The sequence below is a fragment of the Periplaneta americana genome, chromosome 14, assembly GCF_040183065.1.
Source record: "Periplaneta americana isolate PAMFEO1 chromosome 14, P.americana_PAMFEO1_priV1, whole genome shotgun sequence".
Lineage (NCBI taxonomy): Eukaryota > Metazoa > Arthropoda > Insecta > Blattodea > Blattidae > Periplaneta > Periplaneta americana.
The window spans coordinates 39,618,234-39,636,690 of NC_091130.1; the positions used below are offsets into that span (position 1 = coordinate 39,618,234).

Below are 18,457 nucleotides of genomic sequence, written 5' to 3' on the forward strand. Positions count from 1 at the left end.
ATAGTAGTAATTGTAAGGCATACAGTAATCTCCTTCTCATTTTTATACAAGGAAATGAGCAATTATTCCATGTGATTCATATATCCATAGAAATTGGTACTTTAATGTAACAATATTTTATTTTTTTTATATCCAGAATTAAGAATTTTATTGTGAACAAACTAGTTCACAATTTTCAGTGTACTTTTGGATATTTATTCAGTATGCTATGGTAAATTTACATGAAAAATTTCATGCATATATCTTTGATATTTCCAGAGAGAAAACATGAAAAGTATATACACTATGTTGAAAATGCAGAAAACTCGCGTCTGGGTCACCTCAATATTTTTCGGAGTATGTATGGTATGACTTTCCTGTGTTAAATTTCAACGTACCTCGTTTACATGTTTCGACTTATTTTGATAAAATGGCGAAACATGTAAACGAGGCACGTTGAAATTTAACATAGAAAAGTCATACCATACATATTCCGAAGTGATACAGTGTTAAAAGTTGTGTAATCAAGATGTATAATCAATATTTTTGTTGCGCAGCTCGTTGAAGTCTTTCCAATGCTTCGTCCTGACTAAATTATATACACTCATAAACACAAGGAGAATGCTCGTAGCCGAACACAACCGGGATTAGCCGGAAAAAGCCGAGGTTTAAAAGCTACCGTTTTTGGTCCACTCCACTGAGGAATTCTGAAATTCTGGCACTACTTGAAACACCGTGGAAGTCTTTGATTATTTCAAATTAGGTTTATTTCTATAATACTTGTTTTTGCACATTACATATAGTGGCCAATACTTTTAATAGATGTGTGTCAAAAGCGCTTCTGTGCAACTGTCTTAATTGTAAGCTTACCGGGGAGGTATATCCCCCTGGAGAGCGGGTTAGTGGCTGCTGTTCGTCGGTGGGTGCCCCCGGCGGCTCGACCGGGGGCAGGTCGAGGAGGAGCTGCTGGTGCTGTGACTGGATCTGCACTTGCGCCTGAGGCGGCAGCGGGGGCGGCGGGCTGGCGGCGGGAGGTGGCGGCGGCGGATTGCTCAACACTCCGTCGGGGCCGGCTGCAATAGGAAGACTCGGTGCAGGTTGGGAAGAGTTGCTTCGGCGATGGCGGCTAGCGAAGTGGTCGAAGTTCCGGTAACATCCGACCTGAGCACCTCGACCAGTAGTGCCGCTAGCGCTCTCGCCTTCCGTACTGGTTCCGTCGGCCTGGGAGATGTTGTGGCCTGGTCGAGGGGCACTCAATGAGAGACACACATACACACTGGCTGGGGGCGGGATGCACACAGTACACCACTACGGCATTTGGCTCCAACTCCGTCCATCTCGAGGTCAACAAGCAAATAAAACGCGACCAAAAAATTCACGACATATTTCTGTCAACACAAGCGTTCATTTCTTCACTGAGTCTGGAGGACTTGGCTCCGTCAAATCTTACCTGCGCGACTTCACTCTGGAGGGTTCTGAACAATGGCGATTTTTCTTTCGCTATCTCTTCCCTATTAATTTGTTATTAAAATGTTCTCCTATCTTAACCGTAAAGTGTATCTTTACGACGGCAGACACTCCTGTCACTGGTATATGCAGATGGAGTAGGTGTATCGACTTAAAATATGTAGGTGTACGTAACATACCTTTCTACCAATTATCGTATTCATACCCCCCCGTATGACTCCAGGTCTCCGGCGTGGCAAACCGATGCAACAAATTGGACGGTTTACGAAATTCATCTTGCGCCGAATATATAAAATTAGACACCCCTTACAACAAGAGAAATGTGCTTCCATGTGCAGTAAGTGGGCTAATTTTTTATATAAGTAGGTGGAACAGGAAAACAAAAAGAACGCGAAGAGGGAGAAAGAGGGTAAAATACAAGGAGGTATATGAGCGAAAGAATTATTAGAAGTGGAAAGAGTGGAAGGACAGAAAAAGAAATATAAATACAGAAAGAAAGAAAGAAAGAATGGAAGAAGAAAAAATATCGAGAATGAAAGAGAAAATAGAACAAAGGACCAGAAGCAGAAAGCAGAATAAAAACGGAAGAGATAAAGGAAAAAGGAGCAAAGTAAAAAAATTATATGGAAAAGAGTAAGGAAAAGAGAATAAAGAGGGGGGAGATAAAAAATAAGAAATAAAAGAAATTAAAAAAAGAGATGAAGAAGCAAGTAGGACAGAGATGGAAAAGAAAGAGATAAAGAGGAGGAAACGAAAAAAACAAAGAGAAAGAGGAAAGGAACAAAGTGAGAGATAAAAGGAAAGGCAACGATAGGAAAGAAGTGGAAAGAAAAGAAAAAAGAACAGAGGAAAGGAAAGAAAGAAAAATAAAGAGAGTATAGGGAAAAAGGAAAGAGTAGACAGAAAGAAGAGGAAAGGAAAGAGAGAAAGAAAAGAGAAGGAAGGAATGAGAAATATAAGAAAAAATAAAAGACGAGGAAGGGAATTAAGGAAAGGAAGCAGAAGAGAAATAGAAAAGAGAGGGAAAGAAAGGAAAGGGAAGAATAAAAAGAGGGGAAAAGGAAAAGAAGAGGAAAGGAAAAGAAAAGAGCAGGAGAGAAATAGGAAAGAGAGGGAAGGAAAGAAAGGAAAGGGAAGAATAAAAAGAGAGGAGAAAAAGAAAAGAGGAATAAAGGAAAGAAAGTAAGTGGGGGAAAGAAAAGAACGAGGAAAAAGAGGAGATAAGGAAAGAGAAAAGAAAGGCGAGATGTAGAAAGGAAATAGGAAGAAATGATAAAAGTAGTAAAAATAAGTGGAAAAGGAAAAGTATAAAAGTAAAGAAGGGAAAGAAAGAAGATGAAATAAGACAAAAGGAATTAAAGTCGAGGAAACAGAATGGAATTAAATAGAGAGGAAAGAAAAGAAGATAGGAAACAGAAGAAAAGAGGCAAGAAGAAATTTGAGAGGAAACGGAGGAGAGAAGTGGGCAAGAGACGAAATCGAATAGAATAGAAATAAAATAAAGGGAAAAAAGAGTCAGAGAGAAAGATATTGACCTTCAAAAGAAAGAAAAAGTAAGTAATTTAAGAGAAGGAGAAAGAATGGAAAAGAAAAGTAATAAGGAAAATCAAAGAATGAGAAGGAAAAGAATAAAAGGAAGGAAAATAGTACAAAACGCAATAAAACAAAGGACAGAAGAAAGGAAAAATTTCAAAATGGAAAGATTACGAGAATTAAGAAACAAACAGGAAGCGGAAGGAAAGAAAAAAGGAGAGAAGAAAGGAAAAGAGAAAGAAAGATAAAGAGACTGAAAATTAGGGATTAAGTTAAGAAAAGGATGGACATAAAAACGAAACTGACGAAAAGAGTGGTGAAGGAGAAAGAAAGAGAAGCAGAAATATAAGGAGACGAGATGGAGAAGCAAGAAGAAGAATAACAATAAGGAGGAACAATAATAAAAGCAGTAGATCAGAAAAAGAAGAAATAGGTGGAGAAAATACAAGAGACGGCAGAAAGGAAATAAATTTAAAGAACGAAGAAGAACTGTTACAAGAGAAGCTGATAGAATAAAATGGAATAACAAAAAGGAGAACAACGCCTAAAAAGTGGAGGAAAGGAACAACAAAAGCAAAGAGTAGGAGGAGGTGGACGAGTAAGTGAGAAGGAAGATCTGATGAACAGTACTGAAAAGAAATAAAATAAATACAAAAAAAAAACGAAGTAAGCATATGAGTTCAATTACACATCTGTTTCTTTAATACCTTCCTATTCTATTTATACGTATATGTTATTCTGAAGATGTAATCCAAAAATTAAAAGGAAAACAGAGGATTGAGAGAAATCTGACAATTGCGTGAATACGTCTTTGTTTTATTGTTTTGTATGTTAATGCTATTTTTGGTCATTAAGGAAACGGTTATGTATTGCTCAATATACTTTTGCTATTTCATTTTTTTAATCACTAAAAAGAATAATTAAATAGTATCTGGTTATATGCAGATAACGCTAGTTGCTTATTACGTAACTTTTATCGCTTGTTCACTTGCAAGTAAATTATACAGCACTCAACAGATGGCAGTATACGTAGGCGTTAGTCGGTGTAGTATCATGTATCTGTTGTATAAAGAATGGAAGTGAAACAACCTTGCAGATTGATAGGGACGATAGGGTAGGTACGCTTAAATGAGTAGAAAACCTATATATTATGTTTTGTGACTAAATGCACGGTTAATTAGAAAATTAAATTGGAAGTTCCAGCAATCTGGCAACCTCGCCGCTGAAAGTCTCTTTTCGTATCGCAATACAGATGTAAAGCCTTGGTTTTTCTGAACCGACGCATGCGACGTGCGAGGTGCGAGGCATCCGGACTACACGAGAGATAGCGAGTGGTTTCTATAACTGCGAGTTGGGCAGACCTCGCATCTCGCAGCCATAGAAACCAGTCACTATCTCTCGTGTAGTCCGGGTTTGTGCGAGGCGGGTCTCGCACCTCGCACGTCGCATACGTCGGTTCAGAAAAACCAAGGCTTAAGAGGTCAACGAACTCAACGTACGTGAACTGCTGCGTACTCCCTTCTCTAGCTACAACGTTGCGATGTAGATGGCATCGTTCAGTGGTTTGAAATTAGTGGTTTTTGAATTCAATTTACACGAAAACCACCCACGTTATTGAAATATGACAGAGGGATAAATGATTCTTTATTAGATTTTCTGTCGATTTGGACAGAATTTACGATCCAATTCGCAAAAGTTACCGAATAAGAGAGTGTTAAACATTTGGGAAAAAATATTTTTTTCTGAGAAAACTATGAACTTTTCACCAATATGTTATTACAGTTTTTTGTTACATACAAAATGAGCTATTCGCTCTAAAAATCTTCAGGATAACTTCACTTCCACCCTGTAAGTTATAAGCTTCCTAGATCAGGATATCTTTATGACTTAGAAAGTCCATTAACTAATATTTTCCCGCAATATGAACATGTTCTGATTTTCGTTGATTTCAACACAAATCTGCACATTAAATAATCAAAACGAAAATAAAGCAACAACATAAAAGAAGAAAATTCAGCGTAAGGGTCAAAATCTACACTGTTTCATCTCCGTGGTTTAAACTACAATGAAACTAATGAGCTGAGTGCAATATCTGGCGGAGAATTTTTGAACTTCAAGTTATGCTAATAATGTTACATTTTGCCATTGATTTTATCTCGAACAAAGACGTATTCACATCGAAAAGTATAATTTGTACTTACAGTATATCGGCAATTTTTGCACCAAATAACGATTCCCTATCCGGTTGGCTAAGTTTCAGTTAAATCTATCTCGCACTGCTTTACTCACATCAGCTTTAATTTCTTTATGAAGATGAACCTATTATATGTCATAGAATCCAATGGAATACTGTAATTAGAGTTCATGGCTTCTACTAGATAACAGGTAATAATATTAGTTGATATATTAGAACTAACAAGCAAACCTTCTGATGGGGGCAGATAAAAATGTTAAATTTTCTTCTTTCACCATGTTAATAATGTCAAAAGAAGTGCTTAATACAGAATTTCGCCACTCGACCGAAATTATGAGGGCCGTAAAAATAAGTTCGCCAGGGGCCGTTAACACAAAGAAAATACAATTTCATTTGAAAAATTTATTGAAACAGACACAGCGATTGTTTAGCTATTTTTCAACATATTCGCCACCTAATTGAGGCATTTGTTATATTATGGGATCGACAGAGAGGTGTCAAACGTTGGTTCTGATCCCAGGTGGCTGATTTCTACGACGCAAGGATATAAAAATTGATTCCATGGTATGAAAAATGTGTTATTTCCAGTGGGGGATATGTTGACAAATAGCGCAACAGTTACTGTATCTGTTTCAATAAATCTTTCCATGCAACTGCGCTTTTTTTCTGTAAACGACCCCAGGGAAAATCACTTTCTGGACGGTCTCGTAATTTCAGTCGAGTGGCCAAAATATGTATACCTAAACACTTCTTTTGACATTATTAACATGATGGAAGTAACAATTTAACTTTTTTATCTGCCCCCATCAGAATGTTTGCTTGTAATGCCTTCCGTCTTCATCCTCAAGAATATTCCTTGTTTCATTCTTAACGAACCTCAGGGCCACCTAAAGACCTCCACCTTTAACACCTAGTTCCTTAACAGGTACGCTCTCACTAACGTGCATTAGTGCAAGATGAACTTTGCTTCTTTTCTCATCTAACCCGCTCAAAATATCTCATTTACAAGTACACACCTCGAACATTTCCAAATAAGGTTTCCCCCAGACCTCTTGCTCAGGAATCGCGTTCAACATCCCACTTGAAAGAACGGATCCTCAATACTGCAACAATGTTATCTCCGCGACATTTTAATGATAGAGAATTAGTAGGACGTACGTAAATATTGTGGAGGGATGAATGGATGGATAGTTTGTTAGAAATATTGAGAATTGAAGGGTTCAGAGCCATAGTGGGCCAAGCGCCATTTATTAAAAGCGGAGAAAACAAGAGTTAAAATTAAGTGATTACCATAATTTAACGAAACATATAGCAAGTAAAATTAAATGATATGCCAATCTTCAATAAATTATGGTATTTACTTAACTTTCTCCGTTTTTAATAAATGGCGCTTGGCCCGCTATGGCTCTGAACCCTTCAATTAGTCTTATAACGTCTATTTATTTTGAATTAAATAGCAACGTTTTACACTGCAATATACAAAATTATTCGCGACTTTGTATAAAACTTCGTGAAATGATTGCTGACAGAATTTTCGTGAAATAAGTTTCTATCAATATATGTTTTATTTCAAGCCGTTATAAAGTTATAATAATTTTTAATGGTAACAATAAATCTTTGATTTCAGAAAGTACAAGAACATACCCACAATAAAACATCATAATTATATACCCACCGGCGTAGCTCAGTCGGCTACGGCACTTACTTGCCGATTTGGAGTTGCTCTCGGTATATAAATTTCAATCCGATCTTTGCCTTTGTGACTGAGGGAATCTATGAAAAACACAGACTGGCAGGAGACGGGATTTGAACCCGGGACCTCCCGAATGCGAATTCCAAGCGCTGCAGTCTGAGCCCACTCGATCGGTAAAGAGAGAGAAGATTCTGAATATGCACTGCAGAGCAAATTATGATGAGCGAAAATGTTGCAATTTTTTTATGCTATAACTTTTGTTTCTTAGAAGTAAATAAAATTTGGGGACGTTTTATAGCAGGCCTGCACAAACAGCGCTCAACGAGCGCGCGCGATCCTTCGGAGCGGGAGAGCGGTGTTTACCTCTCGCCGAAACGGAGAGGAAGATAAAAGACGTTTTATAATTTAGGAAGATACGTCAGAATGACATAGACTTGCTATAGGTAGAGGAGAGGGAAACGACCACTCAGTTATCTAGTGGAGTGCAGTGTGTAGGCCTATTCTCAGTAACTGTTTCAGGTTGCTTACCTACTGCTACAGTACAGTATGGAGGAATCTAAAAGACGGAACGTAACATTTAACATTTAACGATTTACAGCCCGAACTTACTGATCTTCAACGTGACCTAAGGGCTAAAGATCGTTTGAATAATACTACTAGCCTGGTTGAGTTTTACAAGGCTAAGCATTAGCAATAATATCCACGACTACACAGGCTGGCTGTGAAAATGATTGCTATGTTTGGCTCAACATTTATATTTGTGAGCAACTGTTTTCCATAATTAACATTAATAATGGCAGACATCGAACATCTGTAACTGATGTTTCATTATGATCATTAGGCTACTGTTCCTTTCAGCTGCCAACAGCATTAAACCCCGTTTTCATATACTGATAAATAAAAATATAACAAAATAATATTGTACATTTAAGTAGCTATAGAGTTTCTATTACTTCTGTAAAATACATATTTCTTTATTAATTAATAATAGTCCAAGATAGTTTTGCAAACACTGAACGGGAATTCATTTCACAAGCACTCGTAATAGTACTTCCTTTTGTGTATATTTTGTACGAGATCCACCCCTTCTTCCAGTCCACCCTATACAGAGCGCAGCTAATATCTGCATTCCGCTCATGAGCTGTGAGCCGGCTCGGAGAGCGCAAACCTAGTGCAGGCCTGTTTTATAGCATCTTAAGTGCCTATTTTTTTAAATTATTTTATAAGTTTACGTTTGGTGTCTAAACATACATTTTAGTGCCCTAAAATCCCAAGTCTACGGTCGTATATTTGAGATATAATAAATTTGAAATCTAACGTGTTATTGCGTTTTTATATTATAAAGTTACAGTGTATGCGAAGAAAAAGGAAAGGGCGTGTATTACTGCCTGCCATATCGACATTACATGGTGCTCAAAATGGATATTTATTCAGGTCACCATTTTATTTTCTGTAATACCAACAGCAACAGGCCACCGGCGTAGCTCAGTCGGCTGAGGCGCTTGCCTGCTGATCCAGAGTTGCGCTCGGTCGCGGGTTCGATTCCCACTTGGGCTGATTACCTGGTTGGGTTTTTTCAGAGGTTTTCCTCAATCGTAAGGCGAATGTCAGGTAATTTGTGGCGAATCTTCGGCCTCATCTAGCCAAATACCATCTCGCTGTCACCAATCCCATCGACGCTAAATAACCTCGTAGTTGATACAGCGTCGTTACATAATCAAGTAAAGAAGAAAAGAAACAGTAACAGAGTAGCGCATCTGTCTTTGATCAAAATCTAGCTAATCTACACATGAATTTCTGTTTGTGGGTGCGTTCTGAGCTCTCTAGACATCGATTTTGTCGTAGACAATGGACAAAGACAGCCATTTCTTGAATAGTTCAACAATAATCCTTTGTTCAAGAAAGAAGCTGTGCCAATTGTATCGAACTGTAGGGAATGGTACTGTTACAATGTGTTCAATTTATCGTGATTCACGTCACACTCCACCTAGCACATACAACAGATAAAATCCACGGATACTTTTGTCTGTTATAAAAGTCTAGGTTAATGATACATCATAATTTCCTTATTTTTTATTTACAGACTATGTTTTATTGTATTGAGTCTTACTCCTTTATGACAATGGTTATTTATTAAGTTGAATTTTAATACATTTCTTTAAGTTTTGTCACTATTTTATTGTTTTATTGCAGTGCACATTATCATATCACGTTAACATTGCTAATGAAATTTCATGCAAGATGAAGTTACAAGGTAAGGTTCCTGAAACCATAAACTTTATAATATTGAGAACATTAATAAACATTTTTAAAAGTAGCTTAAAGGATAACCTTCTTAGCAATTCACTTTAATCATACTGACTTAACGGTCACTGATTATATGGTAACTTCTTTCTTTAGACATGCAATTTATAAAAAATAAATCTGTTTTCGTGTGCTTAATTTTTCATATCTCATTGTACTTACTTACAAATGACTTTTAAGGAACACGGAAATTCATTGCCACCCTCAAATAAGCCCGCAAACGGTCCCTATTTTGAGCAAGATTAATTTACTCCTTACTATCATATCCCACCTCCCTCAAATCTCTTTTAACATTATCCTCCCATGTATATCGTGGCCTCCCAACTAATATTCTATATAGATTTCTGAATTCAACCATACGTGCTACATGCCCTGCTCATCTCAAACGTCTCGATTGAATGTTCCTAATTAAGTTAGGTGAAGAAATACAAAGCGTGCAGTTCTGCGTTGTGTTACTTTCTCCATTCTCCTGTAACTTCATCCCTCTTAGCCCCAAATATTTTCCTACACAACTTATTCTCGAACACCGTTAGCCTCTGTTCCTCTCTCAAAGTGAGAGTCCAAGTTTCACAACCATAAAGAACAACCAGTAATATAACTGTTTTATAAATTCTAATTATCAGATTTTTTTGACAGCAGACTAGATGACAAAAGCTTCTCAACCGAATAATAACACGCATTTCCCATATTTATTCTGCGTTACCTATAATATTTATAAGAATAAAATTACATTGCAAGTCTGAATGATTCTAAAATACATTATGAACGCGTCCACACCTGTGGACTAACGGTTAGCGCGTCTGACCGCGAAACCTGGTGGCCCGGGTTCGATTCCCGATCGGGGAAAGTTACCTGGTTGAGGTTTTTGTCCGGGGCTTTCCCTCAACCCAAGATGCGCAAATGCTGGGTAACTTTCGGTACTGGACCCCGGACTCATTTCATCGGCATTATCGCCTTCATCTCATTCAGACGCTAAATGACCTAAGATGTTGATAAAGCGTCATAAAATAACCTACTAAAATTAAAAAAAAATACTATAAACGCCTAAAACATATCATGGTCAGAACCCTTCAGAGTTAAATTTTAAGTATTGAACAAACAATTTTGCGAATAGTTCATCTTATCTGATCTTTTTTTTTTTAATTCTGTCACGCCACTGTCGAGGAATCAAGGAAGAAACGAGCCGGACGAATCTTGGCTGAACCGTTTACTAAAACGTCAGAAAAGGCCTCAGAAATAACGATTTCGTGTACTATGCATATTTAGAACGGACAAGTTTTCAAGTATCACATGAAAGCATTTGCAAAGGACGGACATTTTAAAAAGGTGCAAAATATGCCTTCAACCAAGCTTCTCTCCAGTCCCTGGTGAAGAATCCATTATGAGAGAATTTACTTATTTGTACAGCTGTTTGACGTAGGCCACCACGATAAGGGTAGTTTCTGTGTCTTCTACTGAATATAAAAAAAAAGTTCACTGTTCAACTGGCGAACCACAAATCTACTAGAAAAGTTCATAATATCAAAACAAATATTGAAGATAACAAGTTGTGTACATGAATAAGACCTTCCCTTAGAAATATTTTGAAAAGTGGAAGTGAGCCATCATGAGGGTGGTGGGGCCTCGCGTCCACCGTCAGAGTCTTTGATACGACTTTGACGGGAGTCTGGGGGACTCTTCCCTCCTCGTGTCAGCAATCAGAACAGACTTGTCACCTGAGGAAGACAATACACCTTAACACTTAGATATTTACACAGAAAGCAACATCAATCACACACAACAGCTTCTGTCACTGCACCCCGAACGACGGCGATCTGAATGCGGCTTGCAATTTGGATTTCAAAACACACTGAATACAGTGAGCAATTTTGATGCATTCTGTGCTTCTCAGTGTTACTCGGTTATGAACTGGATTAATGAATTACAAGCTTAAAAAAGTTGTCGTTATCATCATAATCACCACCACACTATCATCATTACCACTACCACTAAAACATTAATACACAATCACCACTACAATCATAAAAATATCAACATCTAGTCGTATACTCTGTTTTTCATACAACCAGAAGCTTCCCGCTGAAATTTCAAACAATCTGACCACTCCCTCCCCCACTTCTTGGTGGGGCTACTGTATAGTAGAGTTGGGCAACACGATTCTTTTTCAGAAGTCAATTCCAACGATTCAATCATACATTACGAATCGATTCTAACGATTCGTTCACGTTTCTTCCCAGTCTAAGATTCCAACTACCGATATTCTTTTGAATCGTCAACGAGTTCACGATTCTTCCTAGTCTAAGATTCCAGCTATTCTTTTGAATCGTCAACGAGTTCACGATTCTTCCTAGTCTAAGATTCCAGCTATTCTTTTGAAGCGTCAACGAGTTCACGATTCTTCCTAGTCTAAGATTCCAGCTATTCTTTTGAATCGTCAACGAGTTCACGATTCTTCCTAGTCTAAGATTCCAGCTATTCTTTTGAATCGTCAACGAGTTCACGATTCTTCCTAGTCTAAGATTCCAGCTATTCTTTTGAATCGTCAACGAGTTCACGATTCTTCCTAGTCTAAGATTCCAGCTATTCTTTTGAATCGTCAACGAGTTCACGATTCTTCCTAGTCTAAGATTCCAGCTATTCTTTTGAATCGTCAACGAGTTCACGATTCTTCCCAGTCAGCGATTTCAGCTATTCTTTTGAAGCGTCAACGAGTTCACGATTCTTCCTAGTCTAAGATTCCAGCTATTCTTTTGAATCGTCAACGAGTTCACGATTCTTCCTAGTCTAAGATTCCAGCTATTCTTTTGAATCGTCAACGAGTTCACGATTCTTCCTAGTCTAAGATTCCAGCTATTCTTTTGAATCGTCAATGAGTTCACGATTCTTCCTAGTCTAAGATTCCAGCTATTCTTTTGAATCGTCAACGAGTTCACGATTCTTCCCAGTCAGCGATTTCAGCTATTCTTTTGAATCGTCAACGAGTTCACGATTCTTCCTAGTCTAAAATTCCAACTATTCTTTTGAATCGTCAACGAGTTCACGATTCTTCCTAGTCTAAAATTCCAACTATTCTTTTGAATCGTCAACAAGTTCACGATTCTTCCCAGTCTAAGATTCCAACTATTCTTTTGAATCGTCAACGAGTTCACGATTCTTCCCAGTCTGCGATTCCAACTATTCTTTTGAATAGTCAACAAGTTCACGATTCTTTCCAGTCTGCGATTTCAGCTATTCTTTTGAATCGTCAACGAGTTCACGATTCTTCCCAGTCTGCGATTCCAGCTATTCTCTTGAATCGTCAACAAACGACTCACAGGACACTTTCCTTTGCAAACCACGGGTAGAACAGAAACGTTCTACATCTCTCGCATGGGTGGCATAAGAAGGGAGACATTGGACTGTCTCTTTCTTATTGGCTGGAACCATTCATCATGACCTCCATTAATCTACAAAATTATAATGTTTCTTAATTATAATTTATCAACGGAACCTTATTATCAAGTACATTTAACCATGCAAATTTCAGGTCCGTGTTAATTATTTTTCACACGTAACAAATGCAGTACTGTATTTTGATTTCACTCTCGCTCGGGAGCATTCGACACGGCTCGGAAATGTTTGCTGACAGGTTACGTCAAATATCAAACAAGTAAATAGAATCGTGGGTTACGATAGCATGCCGATTATTTACTATTCTTTTGAACGACGATTCGTTACGATTCTTTTGAACGATGATTCGTTGATACCATGACTCGATTCTTACGATTCTTTTTTATTAGTCGTTCGAATGATTCGTTCACGAATCGACCCAACTCTACTGTATAGGGTATTGCTGAACATTTACTGGTTCGCGTATAGGAAGTGCTTCGAAGCTTCCCTCCAAAGCCGAGAAATAAGGCCCTTCTTATCAGTCATTCTGTACCGTACAAATCAAAACAATAATGAGGTGCCAGAAGCAAACGGGTATAAGTAAACTTCAGTTAATTTGAGAAAATGTGATTGAAAATGTTTAAGCATTTTTTCAATCACATTTTGTGGGAACTAACTAAAGCGCTCTTATACTAAGTGCCCATCTATGGTATAGGACGTTTTATAAAAAGTTGACAAAAATTAACTGAAGTATAGCCTATGAATGCAAAATACAAAATTACACTAAAATTAATTTCATCTAAAATCTTCCTAACTCCTTCATTTTTCTCATTGTCCGTTGCAACGGGCAACAATGTCGCCAGTTTCAATTAAATATCTCTTACTGCCCTCGTTTCTGCTGCACTGGAATCCAATAGCTTTTAATATTTTCCGCAATGAGGTACGTCAAATTTTAATTTGTAGTGTTTCGTATTTTGCAAGCTTCCTACAAAATATCGTCTAAATTTGTTATAAAACCTTCTTTACGGTATATAAAGCAAGTCCTATCCAAACTTCTATGTTTATGCTTGTGTGATTTAGAAACAATACACAATCGTGGTAGTATAAAACAGAATATTGGCGAAATGACGTCGTTGTTACGTCGCCTTTGCTACCAAGTACATTTGCGGTTATGTTTATGTTCCCATCGTGAAGACGGTATGACTTCTTGATTTTACGGTAACGTTTATATTCTGAAGATAAGCCTTGGTTTTTCTGAACCGACGCATGCGACGTGCGAGATGCGAGTGGTTTCTATAACTGCGAGATGCGAAGTCTACGCACCTCGCAGCCATAGAAACCACTCACTATCTCTCGTGTAGTACAGATTTGTGCTAGGCGGGCCTCTCATCTCGCACGTCGCATGCGTCGGTTCAGAAAAACCAAGGCTTTAAAATTTATGTTACGCTTAATTTTCATCGTGAATAGGCCTTTAGATCTGTAAAGTATTACGTTAACATTAGCCTTAAAATATACCGGTCTTTTTATTGTACTACGATGTGATCCATTATCTAGTCTCTGAGTTTATATTTCATAGCTTGCCTATTCGCTTTGCAATTAGTTTCGCTTTCCTTTTTTCACTTGGAATGAGTATTAAGAAGCTTTTAATTTTAATTTGAAGCTACAGATTTTCTAAAGTCGTACCTATATATATATATATATAATAATCATCATCATCATCATTATCATCATCATCAATATCATCGTCGTCGTCATCATCGTCATGGGTTCAAATCATCAATTCGTTCCGATCACTACAAATCAAAATTATCTTTCAATTTTCTTATTGGTCGACCTACAATGAATACAAGAGAATTAAAGTGAAAAAAAAAAAACATCTCAACAAATGTGAAGTGGAATGAGAGAGAAATTGGAAGTGTAATTAAGTGAATTAGATATTTGATGTTTTTCAATGTTGTGGGTTGAGAGTAGTATGAGGGGTACTATAACTGTAGGAGTATTATAGAAATAAATATATGGAAAGAGGACTAAAATAGGAAATTTAGGAGTGAAGCGAGGAGAAAGGGGTCAATACGTAAATAACCAGAGGGTAGGAAAAAAAAGTGATGTAAGTGTTGTAAAATAGAGTAAACGAAAAAGTCAGCAAGTAATGTAGGAGAAAATAGCTGGAAAACAATGATTAAGAGTAGGTAGGATTTGAGGGTAGGGAAGAAAATAAATAAATAACGCAAATTATTAAGGAAGGAATATGCAATATTTAATAGGTGAGCGAGAAATGGAAGGGAGACAGTCTAGGTAGGAGGGAGAGAATACAAGAGGATAGAGAGGGAAGGACATATAGCAATTCAGTCTTAACAGAACATTAGAAAGTAATCAAGAAATTCTCGGCAAAGAATACACTAATAGAAAAGAGTTGTACGTATTAAGGGATGGTGGATCGAAAAACAGAAAGGTGAAGGTCCACCATAACTGTGAATTGTAAAGTTGACTGACAAATAAATATCATATCATATCATATCATATATCATATCATATCATATCATATATATCATATCCTACCATATATCATATCATACCATATATCATATCATATCATATATCATATCATATATCATATCATATACCATATATCATATCATACCATATATCATATCATACCATATACCATATCATATCATATCATATCATATCATATCATATCATATCATATCATATCATATCATATCATATCATATCATATATCATATCATATATCATATCATATATCATATCATATATCATACCATATATCATATCATATCATATCATATCATATATCATATCATATCATATCATATCATATCATATCATATCATATATCATATCATATCATATCATATCATATCATATCATATCATATATCATATCATATCATACTATATATCATATCATACTATATATCATACCATATATCATATCATATCATATATCATATCATATCATATCATATCATACCATATATCATATATCATATCATATATCATATCATATCATACCATATATCATATCATATCATATCATATCATATCATATCATATCATATCATATCATATCATATATCATATATCATATCATATCATACCATATATCATATCATACCATATATCATATCATACCATATATCATATCATACCATATATCATATCATATCATATCATATCATATCATATCATATCATATCATATCATATCATATCATACCATATATCATATCATACCATATATCATATCATACCATATATCATATCATATCATATATCATATCATATATCATATCATATACCATATATCATATCATACCATATATCATATCATACCATATACCATATCATATCATATATTATATCATATCATATCATATCATATCATATCATATCATATCATATCATATCATATCATATATCATACCATATATCATATCATATCATATCATATCATATCATATCATATCATATCATATCATATCATATCATATATCATATATCATATATCATATCATATCATATCATATCATATCATATATCATATCATATATCATATCATATCATACTATATATCATATCATACTATATATCATACCATATATCATATCATATCATATCATATCATATCATATCATATCATATCATATCATATCATATCATATCATATATCATATCATATCATACCATATATCATATATCATATCATATATATCATATCATATCATACCATATATCATATCATACCATATATCATATCATATCATATCATATCATATCATATCATATCATATCATATCATATCATATCATATCATATCATATATCATATCATATATCATATCATATATCATATATCATATATCATATATCATATCATATATCATATCATATCATATATCATATCATATCATACCATATATCATATCATACCATATATCATATCATACCATATATCATATCATATCATATCATATCATATCATATCATATCATATCATATCATATCATATCATATCATATCACATCATATCATATCATATCCGCCGACACACTTTTTTCTTAACACTAGATATATAAGTAATAGCTTGTTAAACTATTCTTGTTTTGCTCAATTCTTATAGCGTTCTTTCCTGTTACTTTTCTTTTGTAGTTATTAGGTCAAGTTGAAAATCTTTTGTAACAAAAAATCTACTGTTATTTCCGAGTAACACTAAATATTTACAAGTGAAGCCTTCATTCGGTAAGAAAGTGAAGAGAGCTGTTGTATGCACAGAGTGAACAGAGTGCTGAAGCAGAGGATAACAGTGACATAATTCAAATTTCAGACGACCGCAGGCAGCGCTGACCACATTGCAACTCGACACTACACACGTACCGTACTGCGTGTTTGAAAACTTAGCTCAAAACTGAGCTAAACTTTTACACGCAGTAGGCCTGCCGCAGAATTTAACCAACATAAATGCCTCCATCCTTTTAAGCAAGAGAAATTTACAAAAAGGAAATCCGATTTAAACAAATGATTCCGATTATTTAATCTTTACTTATTTCAAGACCTTTAATTAAAGGGTTCAGAGCCATAGTGGGCCAAGCGCCATCTACTAAAAACGGAGAAAACAATGGCTAAAATTAAGTATTATCATTATTTAATTAAACATATAGCAAGTAATATAAAGTATGCACATTAAAACTAATGATACTGTATGTCAATCGTCATTAACCTATGGTATTCACTTAATAAACATAGAATATATATATATATATATATATATATATATATATAAAACACAGTTGTATGAACACTTTACAAATGATGATAATTAAGATTGGTAAAATTCAGACATGTTTCGGAGGGTGCCCCTCCATCTTCAGTGACATTACCACGACGCTGGTTCAGGTGTTCGACCGCGATGTATCGTGGCTTAAAGGAGACTGACCTATTGGTAAAATTCAGACATGTTTCGGAGGGTGCCCCTCCATCTTCAGTGACATTACCACGACGCTGGTTCAGGTGTTCGACCGCGATGTATCGTGGCTTAAAGCAGACTGTCTCCTTTAAGCCACGATACATCGCGGTCGAACACCTGAACCAGCGTCGTGGTAACGTCACTGAAGATGGAGGGGCACCCTCCGAAACATGTCTGAATTTTACCAATCTTAATTATCATCATTTGTAAAGTGTTCGTGCAACTGTGTTTTACATATATTGTATGTTTATTATCTAACCCATGAACACTGTTTAATTGACCTTACATGTATGAGTTAAGTATTCACTTAACTTTAACTCTTGCTTTCGCCGTTTTTAATAAATGGCGCTTGGCCCATTATAGATCTGAACCCTTCAATTTATGTTTGTGCAGTCCCAAACGTGTTATGTGTTTCAATTCAGTGTAAAGAATTGCCAATATTATTTCATGCTTACCCAATTATCATCATACTCGTAAAAGTGTTTATTTTATATCTCAAGTTCTGAATTTTGTGTGATCTTAAGAATGGAAGGACTATGACACCAATACATGAATCTGCAGATATTGAATTTTGGCCACATTATGCAAATTAAGGACTAATTTATTCTTATGTACATGGTAATTAAAAAAACGTTTGGAATTCATAATGTATTGTTGGATTTATATACAAGGTGATTCATGAGGATTTACCGCCATTTACGCAGCTTATTTCCGAGGACAGTCTGAGCAAAAACTGTTATGTAGGCCTAAACATGTGTCCTAATCTTAATTAATAATTTCACAGTTACACTAATATGAGGTTGTTTGTAAAATACCATTTTATTTAGTTTTAAGGATAAAAGAATATTACAGGTAAATAATGAACTATTCAAGAATATCATTTCTTTAATTAGCTAGTATTCTGAATATTATTTTAATGTACCGAAGTACATAT

The 18,457-nt window shown here is 35.7% G+C and overlaps 1 protein-coding gene across 4 annotated transcripts in view; it reads right to left on the minus strand.

The window, feature by feature from the left end:
- Shab (Shaker cognate b) overlaps positions 1-18,457 on the minus strand; it is a 560,996-nt gene that overhangs the window by 140,817 nt on the left and 401,722 nt on the right. For 3 of the 4 annotated variants that reach the window (XM_069845209.1, XM_069845210.1, XM_069845211.1), the window contains exon 4: positions 850-1,217. In XM_069845209.1, coding sequence (XP_069701310.1) covers positions 850-1,217 — 368 coding nt within the window. The remainder of the gene's footprint in view (positions 1-849; positions 1,218-18,457) is intronic. The other variant, XM_069845212.1, reaches the window with a different exon arrangement.